Consider the following 14,946-nt stretch of genomic DNA (forward strand, 5'->3'; position numbering starts at 1 on the left):
CTATAGGTTTTACGTTTCATTAATTCACTTTTCACTTAGTCATTTCCTATAAAACTAGATAGAAAAAACCAAAATAAAATTATTAAATTACAAATTAAATCATTAAAATTATTACTATTAAAATCATTTACAGAATTGCATATTCAACAAAAAAATATTGAAACACATTTATATTTAATTAAAGGAAACTTAAAATATTAAATAAAAAACAAAAAAATTAAAGTAAAGTAAATAAAACAAAATTAAAGGAATGAATTTAAAGTTACATTTAATCAATTAATTTATTTAGAAAAAAAATATATAATTAAAATCAAGTAAAGAATTTTATATATAACAAACAAAAATTTTAACACATTTATATTTAATTAAAGTAAAATTAAAATATAAAATAAAATAAAAATTTTATTTATGTAAATAAATAAAACAGAGAGAGAGGAATTAAATTACAGTAACATTTAAGCAAATGAATTTATTTAGAATTTAAAAAATTTAAATATCTATAAAAAAATTCTGTTACACAGATAAATTCGAAAATAATTAAATAGTTTCATTTTAAAATTCAAAAATTAAACTATGTTTAATAAAAGAAATAATGATGCCAAAATTAAGTGATATTAAACTAACATAAATAATATTATAGTAAAAAGAAATCCATTGGTTTTATATGAAATTCAAAGCTTAATTTATCCAACTTAGGTCAAACATATGACGTTTTGTTGAATAACTTCGAGCAATTTTGAAGGTAATTTTATTATGACTCTCACATACACTGAAAAATGCTTACCCGCTTCCCAAGATTTAATTCAATAATAAGAAGCGTTCCCCGCTTGAAGCTGATATCTTAAGAACTTTAAAATGTCCTACCAAAAACAATTGGAATTACTTCCAAAGTCATTCCTTTTAACGCTCTTCTTGAGATGGACATCTTTTGGAAAAATAATGGATTTCTTTTTACTACACCTACCTATTTAATTTTACAATAGCCTGCAAAAATATAATATCAATAAATTAAATTATGATCACATTTTCGTATTATAAAATAAATTTTTAATTTAGTGGAATTTAATTCAAGTAAATAAAATTATTCGACTATGTGACATGAATTTACATTTAGTTTTTATGACTATGTCCATATATATATATACTCCCATGTTTATAAATATATTTATTTTTTATTTTATATATTGTAGTTTTATTTAACATTACAGTTTTTTAATCAATTATGAGTAATTTTTTTAAAAATACTTTTTTTGTTTATATTTCTTAAAGTAAACTATCATAGTATAACCGGAAATTTGCATCAAATGCTACTGGAACGTCCTATGCCGGTGCACACTCCCGATGTGGTGGTTATATGATGGTTACGCAATGTCAACTTATCAAAGTTGGTCAGAGGCGTTTGCTTGGCAGATGCCTGTAAAAAATAAATCCTGTCATAGAATAAAAACAAAACAAACGAAAAAACATGCTCGCTGTGTTGGTTTTGTAGTTTTTGCTGTTTTACATACCTCGTCGATTTGATGGCACAGATGCGACTTTATCCACGGCCATTTTATGGTTCTCATCAATGTGTTGCGAAAATCCTCACTGAATAGACAGTAGATGTAGAAGGTTATCGAGTAATTGGTCAACTCCATCAGATTGGCCAATGCCCTAAACACCTGTTAACGACAGACATATGGAGAACTATGAGTAAAAAATAAAGTTTTTTTTTGCAGATAAAATTCCTTTTGTTTTAATTGAAAACGACTGGAAATTGAAAATTTCTATTTTTATCTGTTTTATCCTTCGTTGCGAAAAAAAAAAAAATAAATACTGTTAGGATAACGGAAATGACTGACAGTAAAATTTACATCTAGTCTATGTGACACTAGTTGATCAGCAGAGACGTAGACATTTTAGGGATTTTCTATAGAAAATTTTGTCAAAATTTTATTTCTATAGAAAATTTTGTCAAAATTTTATTTCTATAGAAAATTTTGTCAAAATTTTATTTCTATAGAAGATTTTGTCAAAACTTAATTTCAATTTATTTCCATAGAATATTTTGTCAAAATTTTATTTCTATAGAAGATTTTGTCAAAACTTTATTTCTATAGAAAATTTTGTGAAAATTTTATTTCTATAGAAAATTTTGCAAAAATTTATTTCTATAGATTTTTTTGTCGAAATTTTATTTCTATAGAAAATTTTGTCGAAATTTTATTTCTATAGAAAATTTTGTCAAAATTTTATTTCTATAGAAAATTTTGCCAAAATTTTTTCTGTAAAAAATTTTGTCAAATTTTTATTTCTATACACAATATTGTCCAAATTTTATTTCTATAGAAAATTTTGTCAAAATTTTATTTCTGTAGAAAAATTTGCCATAATTTTATTCCTACAGAAAATTTTGTCAACATTTTATGTCTATAGAAAATTTTTGTAAAAATTTTATTTCTATAGAAAATTTTGTCAAAATTTTATTTCTATAGAAAATTTTGTCAAAATTTTATTTCTATAGAAAATTTTGTCAAAATTTTATTTCTATAGAAGATTTTGTCAAAATTTTCTGTAGATGATTTTGTCAAAATTTCATTTCTAGAAAAAATTTTGTCAAAATTTTATTTCTATAGAAAATTTTGTGAATTTCTATAGAACATGTTGTCAAAGTTTTATTTCTATAGAGAATTTCGTCAAAATTTTATATCTATAGAAAATGTTGTCAAAATGTTATTTCTATAGAAAATTTTACTACTATAGAACATTTTGTCAAAATTTTATGTCTACTGAAAATTTTTTAAAAATTTTATCTCTATAGAAAGTTTTGTCAAAATTTTATTTCTATAGAAAATTTTGTCAAAATTTACTTTCTATAGAAGATTTTGTCAAAATTTTATTTCTAGAGAAAATTTTGTCAAAATTTTATTTCTATATTAAAAATTTGGCTAAAATTTATTTCTGTAGAAAATGTTGTCAAAATTTTATTTTTAAAGAACATTTTGTCAACATTTTATTTCTATAGAAAATTTTGTCAAAATTCTATTCCTATAGAACATGTTGTCAAAATGATATTTCTACAGAGAATTTTGTCAAAATTTTATTTCTATCGAAAATTTTGTTTAAAATTTATTTCTATAGAAAATTTTGTGAATTTCTATAGAACATGTTGTCAAAGTTTTATTTCTATAGAGAATTTTGTCAAAATTTTATATCTATAGAAAATGGTGTCAAAATTTTATTTCTATAGAAAATTTTACTCCTATAGGGTTTCAAAGCTTCTCTAAGTGGTTTCACTGCAATGTGGAACGCCGTTCGGACTCGGCTATAAAAAGGAGGTCCCTTGTCATTGAGCTTAACATGGAATCGGGCAGCACTCAGTGATAAGAGAGAAGTTCACCAATGTGGTATCACAATGGACTGAATAGTCTAAATGAGCCTGATACATCGGGCTGCCACCTAACCTAACCTATAGAACATTTTGTGAACATTTTATTTCTATAGAAAATTTCGTCAAAATTTTACTTCTATAGAAAATTTTGTCAAAATTTTATTTCTATACAAAAATTTTGTTAAAACTTTATTTCTATAAAAAATTTTGTCAAAATTTTATTTCTATAGAAAATTTTGTCAAAATTTTATTTCTATAGAAAATTTTGTCAAAATTTTATTTCTATAGAAAATTTTGTCAAAATTTTATTTCTATAGAAAATTTTGTCAAAATTTTATTTCTATAGAAAATTTTGTCATAATTTTATCTCTATAGAACATTTTGTCAAAATTTTATTTCTAAAGTAACTTTTGTCAAAATTTTATTTCTATAGAGAATTTTGTCAACATTTTATTTCTGTAGAACATGTTGAAAAATTTTATTTCTATATAAAATTTTGTCAAAATTTTATCTCTATCGAAAAATTTTTCAAAATTTTATTTCTATGGAAAATTTTGTCAAAATTTTATTTCTATAGAAAAATTTTGTCACAACTTTATTTCTATAGAAAATTTTGTCAAAATTTTATTTCCATAGATGATTTTGTCAAAATTTTATTTCTACAGACAAAAAAGATTTTGTCACAATGTTATTTCTATAGAAAATTTTGTCAAATGTTTATTTCTATAGATGATTTTGTCAAAATTTTATTTCTATGGAAAATTTTGTCAAAGTTTTATTGCTATAGAGACTTTTGTCAATATTTTATATCTATAGAAAATTTTGTCAAAATTTTATTTCTATAGAAAATTTTACTCCTATAGTACATTTTGTTAACATTTTATTTTTACATTGTAAAAATTTTTTTCTACAGAAAATGATGTCAAAAATGTATTTCTATAGAATATTTTGTCAATATTTTATTTCTATAGAAAAATTTTGTCAACATTTAATTTCTATAGAACATTTTGTCAAAATTTTGTTGCTATAAAAAATTTTGTCAAAATTGTATTTCTATAAAAAATTTTGTCAAAATTTTATTTCTATAGAAAATTTTGTCAAAATTTTATTTCTATAGAAAATTTTGCCAAAATTTTATTTCTATAGAGAATTTTTATTTCTGTAGAACATGTTGTCAATATTTTATTTCTATAGAAAATTTTTTCAAAATTTTATCTCTATAGAAAATTTTGTCAAAATTTTATTTCTATAGAATTTTAGTATAGAATTTTATTTCTATAGAAAATTTTGTCAAAATTTTAATTCTATAGAAAATTTTGTCAAAATTTTATTTCTATAGAAAATTTTGTAAAAAATTTATTTCTATAGAAAATTTTACTCCTATAGAACATTTTGTCAACATTTTATTTCTATAGAACATTTTGTCAACATTTTATTTCTATAGAAAATTTTGTCAAAATTTTATTTCTATAGAAGATTTTGTCAAAATTTTATTTCTATAGAAAATTTTGCCAATATTTTATTTCTATAGAGAATTTTGTCAAAATTTTATATCTATAGAAAGTTTTGTCAAAATTTTATTTCTATAGAAAATTTTACTCCTATAGAACATTTTTTCAACATTTTATTTCTATAGAAAATTTTGTCAAAATTTTATTTCTATAGAAGATTATGTCAAAATTTTATATCTATAGAAAATTTTGTCAAAATTTTATTTCTATAGAAAATTTTACTCCTATAGAACATTTTGTCAACATTTTATTTCTATAGAAAATTTTGTCAAAATTTTATTTCTATAGAAGATTTTGTCAAAATTTTATTTCTATAGAAAATTTTGCTAAAATTTTATTTCTATAGAGAATTTTGTCAAAATATTATTTCTGTAGAACATGTTGTCAAAATTTTATTTCTATAGAGAATTTTGTCAAAATTTTATGTCTATAGAAAATTTTGTCAAAATTTTATTATACCCTGCTCCACACTGTAGAACAGGGTATTATAAGTTAGTGCATATGTTTGCAACACCCAGAAGGAGACGAGATAGACACATGGTGTCTTTGGCAAAAATGCTCAGGGTGGACTCCTGAGTCGATATAGCCATGTCCGTCTGTCCGTCTGTCCGTGAACACGTTTTTGTAATCAAAGTCTAGGTCGCAGGTTTAGTCCAATCGACTTCAAATTTGGCACAAGTATGTGTTTTGGCTCAGAATAGATACCTATTGATTTTGGAAGAAATGGGTTCAGATTTAGATATAGCTCCCATATATATCTTTCGCCCGATATGGACTAATACGGTCCCAGAAGCCAGAGTTTTACCCCAATTTGGGTGAAATTTTGCACTAGGAGTTCAGTTAGTAGTGTAGTCTAGTGTGCCAAATTTTATTGAAATCGGTTCAGATTTAGATATAGCTCCCATATATATCGTTCGCCCGATTTACACTCATATGACCACAGAGGCCAATTTTTCGCTCCGATTTAGTTGAAATTTTGCACAGGGAGTAGAATTAGCATCATAGCTATGCATGCCAAATTTGGTTGAAATCGGTTCAGATTTAGATATAGCTCCCATATATAGCTTTCGCCCGATTTACACTCATATGACCACAGAGGCCAATTTTTTGCTCCGATTTAGCTGAAATTTTGCACAGGGAGTAGAATTAGCATTGTAGCTATGCGTGCCAAATTTGGTTGAAATCGGTTCAGATTTAGATATTTCTCCCATATATAGCTTTCGCCCGATTTACACTCATATGACCACAGAGGCCAATTTTTTGCTCCGATTTAGTTGAAATTTTGCACAGGGAGTAGAATTAGCATTGTAGCTATGCGTACCAAATTTGGTTGAAATCGGTTCAGATTTGCACAGGGAGTAGAATTAGCATTGTAGCTATGCGTGCCAAATTTGGTTGAAATCGGTTCAGATTTAGATATATCTCCCATATATAGCTTTCGCCCGATTTACACTCATATGACCACAGAGGTCAATTTTTTGCTCCGATTTAGTTTAAATTTTGCACAGGGAGTAGAATTAGCATTGTAGCTATGCGCGCCAAATTTGATTGAAATCGGTTCAGATTTAGATATAGCTCCCATATATAGCTTTCGCCCGATTTACACTCATATGACCACAGAGGCCAATTTGTTGCTCTGATTTAGTTGAAATTTTGCACAGGGAGTAGAATTAGCATTGTAGCTATGCGTGCCAAATTTGGTGTAAATCGGTTCAGATTTAGATATATCTCCCACATATAGCTTTCGCCCGATTTACACTCATATGACCACAGAGGCCAATTTTTTTCTCCGATTTAGTTTAAATTTTGCGCAGGGAGTAGAATTAGCATTGTAGCTATGCGTGCCAAATTTGGTTGAAATCGATTCAGATTTAGATATAGCTCCCATATATATGTTTTTCTGATTTCGACAAAAATGGTCAAAATACCAACATTTCCCTTGTAAAATCGCCACTGCTTAGTCGAAAAGCTGTTAAAATGACTTTAATTTTCCTAAACTTCTATTAGATATATATTGAGCGATAAATCATAAATAAATTTTTGCAAAGTTTCCTTAAAATTGTTTCAGATTTAAATTTATCCCATATTTATACCCTGCGCCACACTGTGGAACAGGGTATTATAAGTTAGTGTATATGTTTGTAACACCCAGAAGGAGACGAGATAGACACATGGTGTCTTTGGCAATAATGCTCAGGGTGGGTCCCTGAGTCGATATAACCATGTCCGTCTGTCCGTCCGTCCGTCCGTCTGTCTGTGAACACATTTTTGTGATCAAAGTCTAGGTCGAAATTTAAGTCCAATCGCCTTCAAACTTGGCACATGTTCCTAATTTGGGTCAGAATAGAACCCTATTGATTTGGGAAGAAATCGGTTCAGATTTAGATATAGCTCCCACATATATCTTTCGCCCCATATGCACTAATATGGACCCAGCAGCCAGAGTTTTATACCAAGTTGCTTGAAATTTTGTACAAACATAACACTTAGTCGTATAGTCAAGTGTGCAAAATTTGATTGAAATCGGTTCAGATTTAGATATAGCTCCCATATATATCTTTCGCCCGATATGGACTTATATGGCCCCAGAAGCCAGATTTTTGGCCGAATTTGGTTGAAATTTTGCACTAGGAGTACAATTAGCAGTATAGTCAAGTGTGCAAAATTTGATTGAAATCGGTTCAGATTTAGATATAGCTTCCATATATATCTTTCGCCCGATATGTACTAATATGGTCCTAAAAGCCAGAGTTTTATCCCAATTTGGTTGAAATTTTGCACAGGTAGTAGATTTAGCATTGTAGTTATGTGTGCCGAATTTGGTTGAAATCGGTTCAGATTTAGATATAGCTCCCATATATATTTTTCGCCCGATATGGACTTATATGGCCCCAGAAGCCAGATTTTTGGCCGAATTTGGTTGAAATTTTGCACTAGGAGTACAATTAGTAGTATAGTCAAGTGTGCAAAATTTGATTGAAATCGGTTCAGATTTAGATACAGCTCCCATATATATCTTTCGCACGATATGGACTAATACGGTCCCAGAAGCCAGAGTTTTACCCCAATTTGGTTGAAATTTTGCACAGAAAGTAGAATTGGCATTGTAGCTATGCGTGCCAAAGTTGGTTGAAATCGGTTCAGATTTAGATATAGCTCCAATATATAGCTTTCGGCCGATTTATACTCATATGAACACAGAGGCCAATTTTTTCCTCCGATTTAGTTGAATTAGAATTAGCATTGTTGGTATGCGCGCTAAATATGGTTGAAATCGGTTCAGATTTAGATATAGCTACAATATATAGCTTTCGGCCGATTTACACTCATATGACCACAGAGGCCAATTTCTTGCTCCGATTTAGTTTAAATTTTGCACAGGGAGTAGAATTAGCATCGTAGCTATGCGTGCCAACTTTGGTTGAAATCGGTTCAGATTTAGATATATCACCCATATACAGCTTTCGCCCGATTTACACTGATATGACCACAGAGGCCAATTTTTGACTCCGATTTAGTTGAAATTTTGCACAGGGAGTAGAATTAGCATTGTTGCTATGCGTGCCAAATTTGGTTGAAATCGGTTCAGATTTAGATATAGCTCCCATATATATGTTTTTCAGATTTCGACAAACATGGTCAAAATACCAACATTTTCCTTGTAAAATCGCCACTGCTTAGTCGAAAAGTTGTAAAAATGACTCTAATTTTCCTAAACTTCTAATACATATATATCGAGCGATAAATCATAAATAAACTTTTGCGAAGTTTCCTTAAAATTGCTTCAGATTTAAATGTTTCCCATATTTTTTACTAACATTGTGTTCCACCCTAGTGCATTAGGCGACTTACATTTTGAGTCTATACATTTTGTAGAAGTCTATCAAATTCTGTCCAAATCGAGTGATATTTAAATGTATGTACACGCAGAGAAGGAATATGATCACCTCAAACATGTTTCAAGAGCAAAATGTTATTTTTGTATGGTGACCATGTAACATGTTTGTCACTAAAATGTTATTTTCTCGTCAAATATAACCTGCTTGCCGAAATCAGATACATGATTTCCGAGAAAATAACATGGTTGCGAAAACCATGTTTCATGGTCACGACCCAAAAATAACATTTTGCTCTTAAAACATGTTTGAGGTGATCATATTCCTTCTCTGGGTGTAGTTGGGACAAATCTTTATATATAGACCCCAACACATTTGACGGATGTCATATGGTATCGAAAATTTAGATCTACAAAGTGGTGCAGGGTATAATATAGTCGGCCCCGCCCGACTTTAGACTTTCCTTACTTGTTTCTATAGAAAATTTTGCTCCTATAGAACATTTTATCAACATTTTATTTCTATAGAAAATTTTGTCAAAAATTTTATTTCTATAGAAGATTTTGTCAAAATTTTATATCTATAGAAAATTTTGTCAAAATTATATTTCTATAGAAAATTTTGCTAAAATTTTATTTCTATAGAGAATTTTGTCAAAATTGTATATCTATAGAAAATTTTGTCAAAATTTTATTTCTATAGAAAATTTTACTCCTATAGAACATTTTGTCAACATTTTATTTCTATAGAAAATTTTGTCAAAGTTTTATTTCTATAGAATTTTAGAATAGAATTTTATTTCTATAGAAAATTTTGTCAAAATTTTATATCTATAGAAAATTTTGTCAAAATTTTATTTCTATAGAAAATTTTGCCAAAATTTTATTTCTGTAGAAAATTTTGTCAAAATTTTATTTCTGTAGAAAATTTTGTCAAAATTTTATTTCTATAAAAATTTTTGTCAAAATTCTATTCCTATAGAACATGTTGTCAAAATGATATTTCTACAGAGAATTTTGTCAAAATTTTATTTCTATAGAAAATTTTGTGAATTTCTATAGAACATGTTGTCAAAGTTTTATTTCTATAGAGAATTTTTTCAAAATTTTATATCTATAGAAAATTTTGTCAACATTTTATTTCTAGAGAAAATTTTGTTAAAATTTAATTTCTATAGAAGATTTTGTCAAAATTTTATTTCTAGAGAAAATATTGTTAAAATTGTATTTCGTTAGACAAGTTGGCCACAATTTAGTTCTATACAAAATTTTGTCAAAACATTATTTCTATAAAAGATTTGTCAAAATTTTATTTCTCACCAAAATTTTGTCAAAATTGTATTTATATAGATTTTTTGTAAAAATTTTATTTCTATAGAACATGTTATCAAAATGTTATTTCTATAGAGAATTTTGTCAACATTTTATTTCTATAGAAAATTTTGTCAAAATTTAATTTCTTTAGTACATTTTGTCAAAATTTTATTTCTATAGAAAATTTTGTCATAATTCTATTTTTATTGAAAATTTTCATAAAATTTTATTTCTATATAGAATCTTTTTAAAATGTTATTTCTATACAAAATTTTGCCAAAATTTTATTTCAATAGAAAATTTTGTCAAAATTTTATTCCTATAGACAATTTTGTCACAAATTTATGACATTGAATTAAATTAAATTAAATTAAATTTTTAATTGGAAATATTTTTTAATTAAAATAGTAATTGGGTTAATTTATTTTAATTCAAAATGTAATTGTATCTATATATTATTGTCTTTAATTGATGACGTTTACAACTTCAATCAATTTTTTAATTGCAAATATTTTGGTAATATTTTTTCTGTGTATCTATTATACCATTCAGCAGTATATTTCATAGCTTTACAGCTGGGTCCAATAACTTACCTGAAACGAAAAACTCGGCAAGACATCCGAAGCAATTGTCATGTGCAGGATGGCCATGGGAGAAACACAAACCAAAAATAAAATAGAAGTGCTACCTATGTAATGTAAATGTAAAATTCCGAAAAAAAAAGAAGGAACATATTTGGCCTCATGGAAGATTCCTTCACGAAGTGAAACAAAAAACGCTTACCTAAAAGTAGAAATAGTCGCCTTTCCTCTGCATCTTTGATGTATGAGGCCCTCGAAGAGGTCATTTTACGTCTTTTCTCACAAGTTTGGCGATAGACCATCATTATACGTAAATTAAGGCCGGCAATAAGAATTGTGGGTATTAACTTGAATATCACCTCTAACATAATTTTGTAGATCTAAAAATAAATAAATAAATTATTATAAAATTGTTTTTAAATTTATTCTCGTACTCACATAATAAAACACTGTCGTTACAAAGGCGTTATTATCTCTACGAAAGTATACAAATCTACCATCTGTCTGTAAGACACATTTTATTAACTCTCCTCGAAATACACTTGGCAGGTATATGATGAAGGTTATTAAAGTTGTGAGAAATACTATTAATCTAAAAGAAATTCATTAAAAAAAAATAAATTAATAAATGTTTTTAAATTAGAATATCTACCCTGGGGGACCCATTACTGGTCTCGTAAAACTAGGATGGCACACTGAAACATATCGCTCTATTGTCAGCACTAACAGCATCATAACTCCCACGCCTGATAAATTGAATTGAATTATGTACAGAGTTGTTTAATCGAATATTATGTTCAAGAACCTACCTAAACATCCGTTTCCTAAAAACAACTCTAAATGTGCTGTATAAAATGCTGGACCAAACTCTTCCCATTGTCCTCTGTCTTTATGTACAAGCATCCGTATACCAAAGGGAATAGCGAAGACAATAGCCAATAACGCAGCTGTTGAATATGCTAAAATGAGAAAATAAGAAATCTGTTATACTGACATGTGCCACTGTGTGGTGTGTGTCCAAGATATGATACGTTTCTCAAAGACAATATATGAACAACAGAGGGCACTAGAAATTTATTATTCATTTCGTCTATGGAATAGTACATCCTTTGACTACTGGCTAAAAATAAATAACATCTAAAATATTTTTAAATCTTTGTAAATTATAACTAAAATCGAGATCACAGATCAAATTAATTCTATTAAATTCTCTTAAGGCCTTTAAAATTGGTTCATTCATAAAATAATTGTTTCTATGCATCGGTATGTTAAACATTCCAACTCTTCTTCAACGTCTACATGGTACATTGAAACTTATTAGATTAAGAATATAAGAACAATCTATAATTCCACAAATAACTTTATAAACAAATAACATAGCCTGAATATGTCTGCGATTAATGAGTGTAGGTAGATGAATCAGCTTACATCTCGATTCGTATGACGGCAAAGGCAAACAGAAGTTCAAAGAAATAAAAGCAAATTTTACTAATTTACGCTGCAATTTCTCAATTATATTCACTTGTGAGCACATAGAAGGATTCCAAATCAAATGCGCATATTCTAACTTTGATCTAACGAAGCAATAATATAATATTCCCGACTGTTACGATTAAAAAAAGCTAGTGATAAATACGCTTGAGGCATTATATAATCTATATGCCTATTGAATGACAATTTGGAGTCGAAAAATACATCTAGATCCAATTTCTCATCAACTTCTTTAACCAGTTTATTATTAATATAATACTCCATAAATATGGGACATCTCAGTCTAGAACAAGTATATACGGCCGTAAGTTCGGCCAGGCCGAATCTTATGTACCCTCCACCATGGATTGCGTAGAAACTTCTACGAAAGACTGTCATCCACAAATTTCAACTCACATGGTTGTTAAATATCATATGCTACCACCACTTACCAAATTTCAACCAGATCGGATGAATTTTGCTTCTCCAAAAGGCACCGGAGGTCAAATCTGGTGATCGATTTATATGGGAGTTATATATTATTATGGACTGATAGGAACCAATTCCTGCATGGTTGTTGGATACCCTATACTAACATCACGTACCAAATTTCAACCGAATGGGAAGAATTTTGCTCTTCCAAGGTGCTCCGGAGGTTAAATCTGGGGATCGGTTTATATGGGGCCTATATATAATTATGGACCGATACCGACCAATTTTTGCATGGTAGTTAGACACCATATACTAACACCATGTATCAAATTTCAGCCGGATCGGATGAAATTTGGTCTTCTAAGAGGCTCCGGAGGTCAAATCTGGTGATCGGATTATATGGGGGCTATATATAATTATGGACCGATTTAGACCAATTTTTGCATGGGTATTTGAGGCCGTATACTAATACCACGTACCAAATTTCAACTGAATCAGATGAATTTTGGTCTTCCAAGAGGCTCCGGAGGTAAAATCTGGGGATCGGTTTATATGGGGCCTATATATAATTATGGACCGATTTCGACCAATTTTTGCATGGGTATTTGAGGACATATATTAACATCACGTACTAAATTTCAACTGTATCAGATGAATTTTGGTCTTCTAAGAGGCTCCGGAGGTCAAATCTGGTGATCGGTTTATATGGGGGCTATATATAATTATGGACCGATATGGACCAATTTTTGCATGGTAGTTAGACACCATTTACTAACACCATGTATCAAATTTCAGACGGATCAGATGAAATTTGCTTCTCTTAGAGGCTCCGCAAGCCAAATCGGGGGATCGGTTTATATGGGGGCTATATATAATTATGGACCGATATGGACCAATTTTTGCATGGTTGTTAGAGACCATATACTAACACCATGTACCAAATTTCAGCCGGATCGGATGAAATTGGCTTCTCTTAGAGGCCTCGCAAGCCAAATTTGGGGGTCCGTTTATATGGGGGCTATACGTAAAAGTGGACCGATATGGCCCATTTGCAATACCATCCGACCTACATCACTAACAACTACTTGTGCCAAGTTTCAAGTCGATAGCTTGTTTCGTGCGGAAGTTAGCGTGATTTCAACAGACGGACGGACGGACGGACATGCTCAGATCGACTCAGAATTTCACCACGACCCAGAATATATATACTTTATGGTGTCTTAGAATAATATTTCGATGTGTTACAAACGGAATGACAAAGTTAATATACCCCCCATCCTATGGTGGAGGGTATAAAAACATAAGTAATAACTCTTTTTCTGAGCTCAAATGTAAATCATTCAACGAGCACCAACGTTCAATAGATTTGAGATCTAACTGCAATAAAGTTGCATTTAAATGAGATCTCACGCTCTTAAAATTTTCCATATCATCTGCATATAGCAGGCAATGGGAGTATGAGATAAACGAAGAAATGTCATTAATAAACAAATTAAAGAGAAACGGACCAAGAATACTGCCCAGTGGCATACCCGATATAGCTGTATATGGCATTGACTTACAACCATCAATCGATACAACACACTTTCTTCCATTAAGATACGAAATAATCCACTTCAAGAAATTTGAGTGAAAACCCATCTTTAACAATTTTTTGGCTAATATAATATGTGAAACCTTATCAAAAGCTTTCACAAAGTCTAAATAAATCGTATTTACTTGATTTCCAGCTTCAAATGAAGAAATACAAAAATTATTTTATTTAACTCTTTGGTATAATTCATTTCTCAACATTCAGTCAGTGCGTAGGAATACAAGAGAACTAAATTGTACGATGGCGGTTCGGAAACTTCTTAGCCTATCAATGAAAGAGAATAGTTAGTTTTTCAAAAATATTTTTATTTTTCAATATAATCTCCTGAAACTTCAATACACTTAGTCCAACGCTTTACTAGCAATTCTATCCCTTGATTAAAATAGTTTTCCTCAAGGTCTTCAAAATAGTGGTAATTGCATCTTCATTTGAGGTACAACAAGGATTTTTTTTTAGATTTGGGAACAAGTAAAGTCACTGGAAGCTAAATCAGGAGAATAAGGTGGGTGGTCAAGCAACTCGTACTTTAATTCGTTGATTTTAGCCATTGTTAAAACACTCTAGTGCGCTGGTGCGTTGTCTTGATGAAAAATTATTTTTTTTGTGTTGTAAGCCAGGACGTTTTTCCCGAATTGATCCAAAAGTTGCAATAGTACTCTGAATTTTTGTTTTATCCTTTTGCGGATAGTCAATCAATAAAATACCGTTGAAGTCCCAAAAAACCGTTGCCATAACCTTACCAGCCTTCTTTGGGGCACTTCCTCCAGCTTCAGTCCATTGTTTGGATTGTTATTTTGTCTCTGGAATATAGTGGTGGATCCATGTCTCATCAACAGTTA

The 14,946-nt window shown here is 29.2% G+C and overlaps 1 protein-coding gene across 1 annotated transcript in view; it reads right to left on the reverse strand.

The window, feature by feature from the left end:
• Positions 1–1,071: 1,071 nt before the first annotated feature.
• The window catches only part of LOC142229139 (putative G-protein coupled receptor B0563.6), a 129,958-nt gene continuing 116,083 nt past the window's right edge, over positions 1,072–14,946 (reverse strand). Inside the window, exons 3-9 of the mRNA XM_075299677.1 lie at positions 11,421–11,570; positions 11,264–11,357; positions 11,050–11,203; positions 10,814–10,991; positions 10,624–10,718; positions 1,509–1,661; positions 1,072–1,414 (exon numbers count right to left, since the gene is read on the reverse strand). Of these exons, the coding sequence (XP_075155792.1) occupies positions 1,301–1,414; positions 1,509–1,661; positions 10,624–10,718; positions 10,814–10,991; positions 11,050–11,203; positions 11,264–11,357; positions 11,421–11,570 (938 nt within the window). The 3' untranslated portion in view covers positions 1,072–1,300. The remainder of the gene's footprint in view (positions 1,415–1,508; positions 1,662–10,623; positions 10,719–10,813; positions 10,992–11,049; positions 11,204–11,263; positions 11,358–11,420; positions 11,571–14,946) is intronic.

Source organism: Haematobia irritans, chromosome 3 (genome assembly GCF_050003625.1).
Source record: "Haematobia irritans isolate KBUSLIRL chromosome 3, ASM5000362v1, whole genome shotgun sequence".
NCBI classification, from domain to species: domain Eukaryota; kingdom Metazoa; phylum Arthropoda; class Insecta; order Diptera; family Muscidae; genus Haematobia; species Haematobia irritans.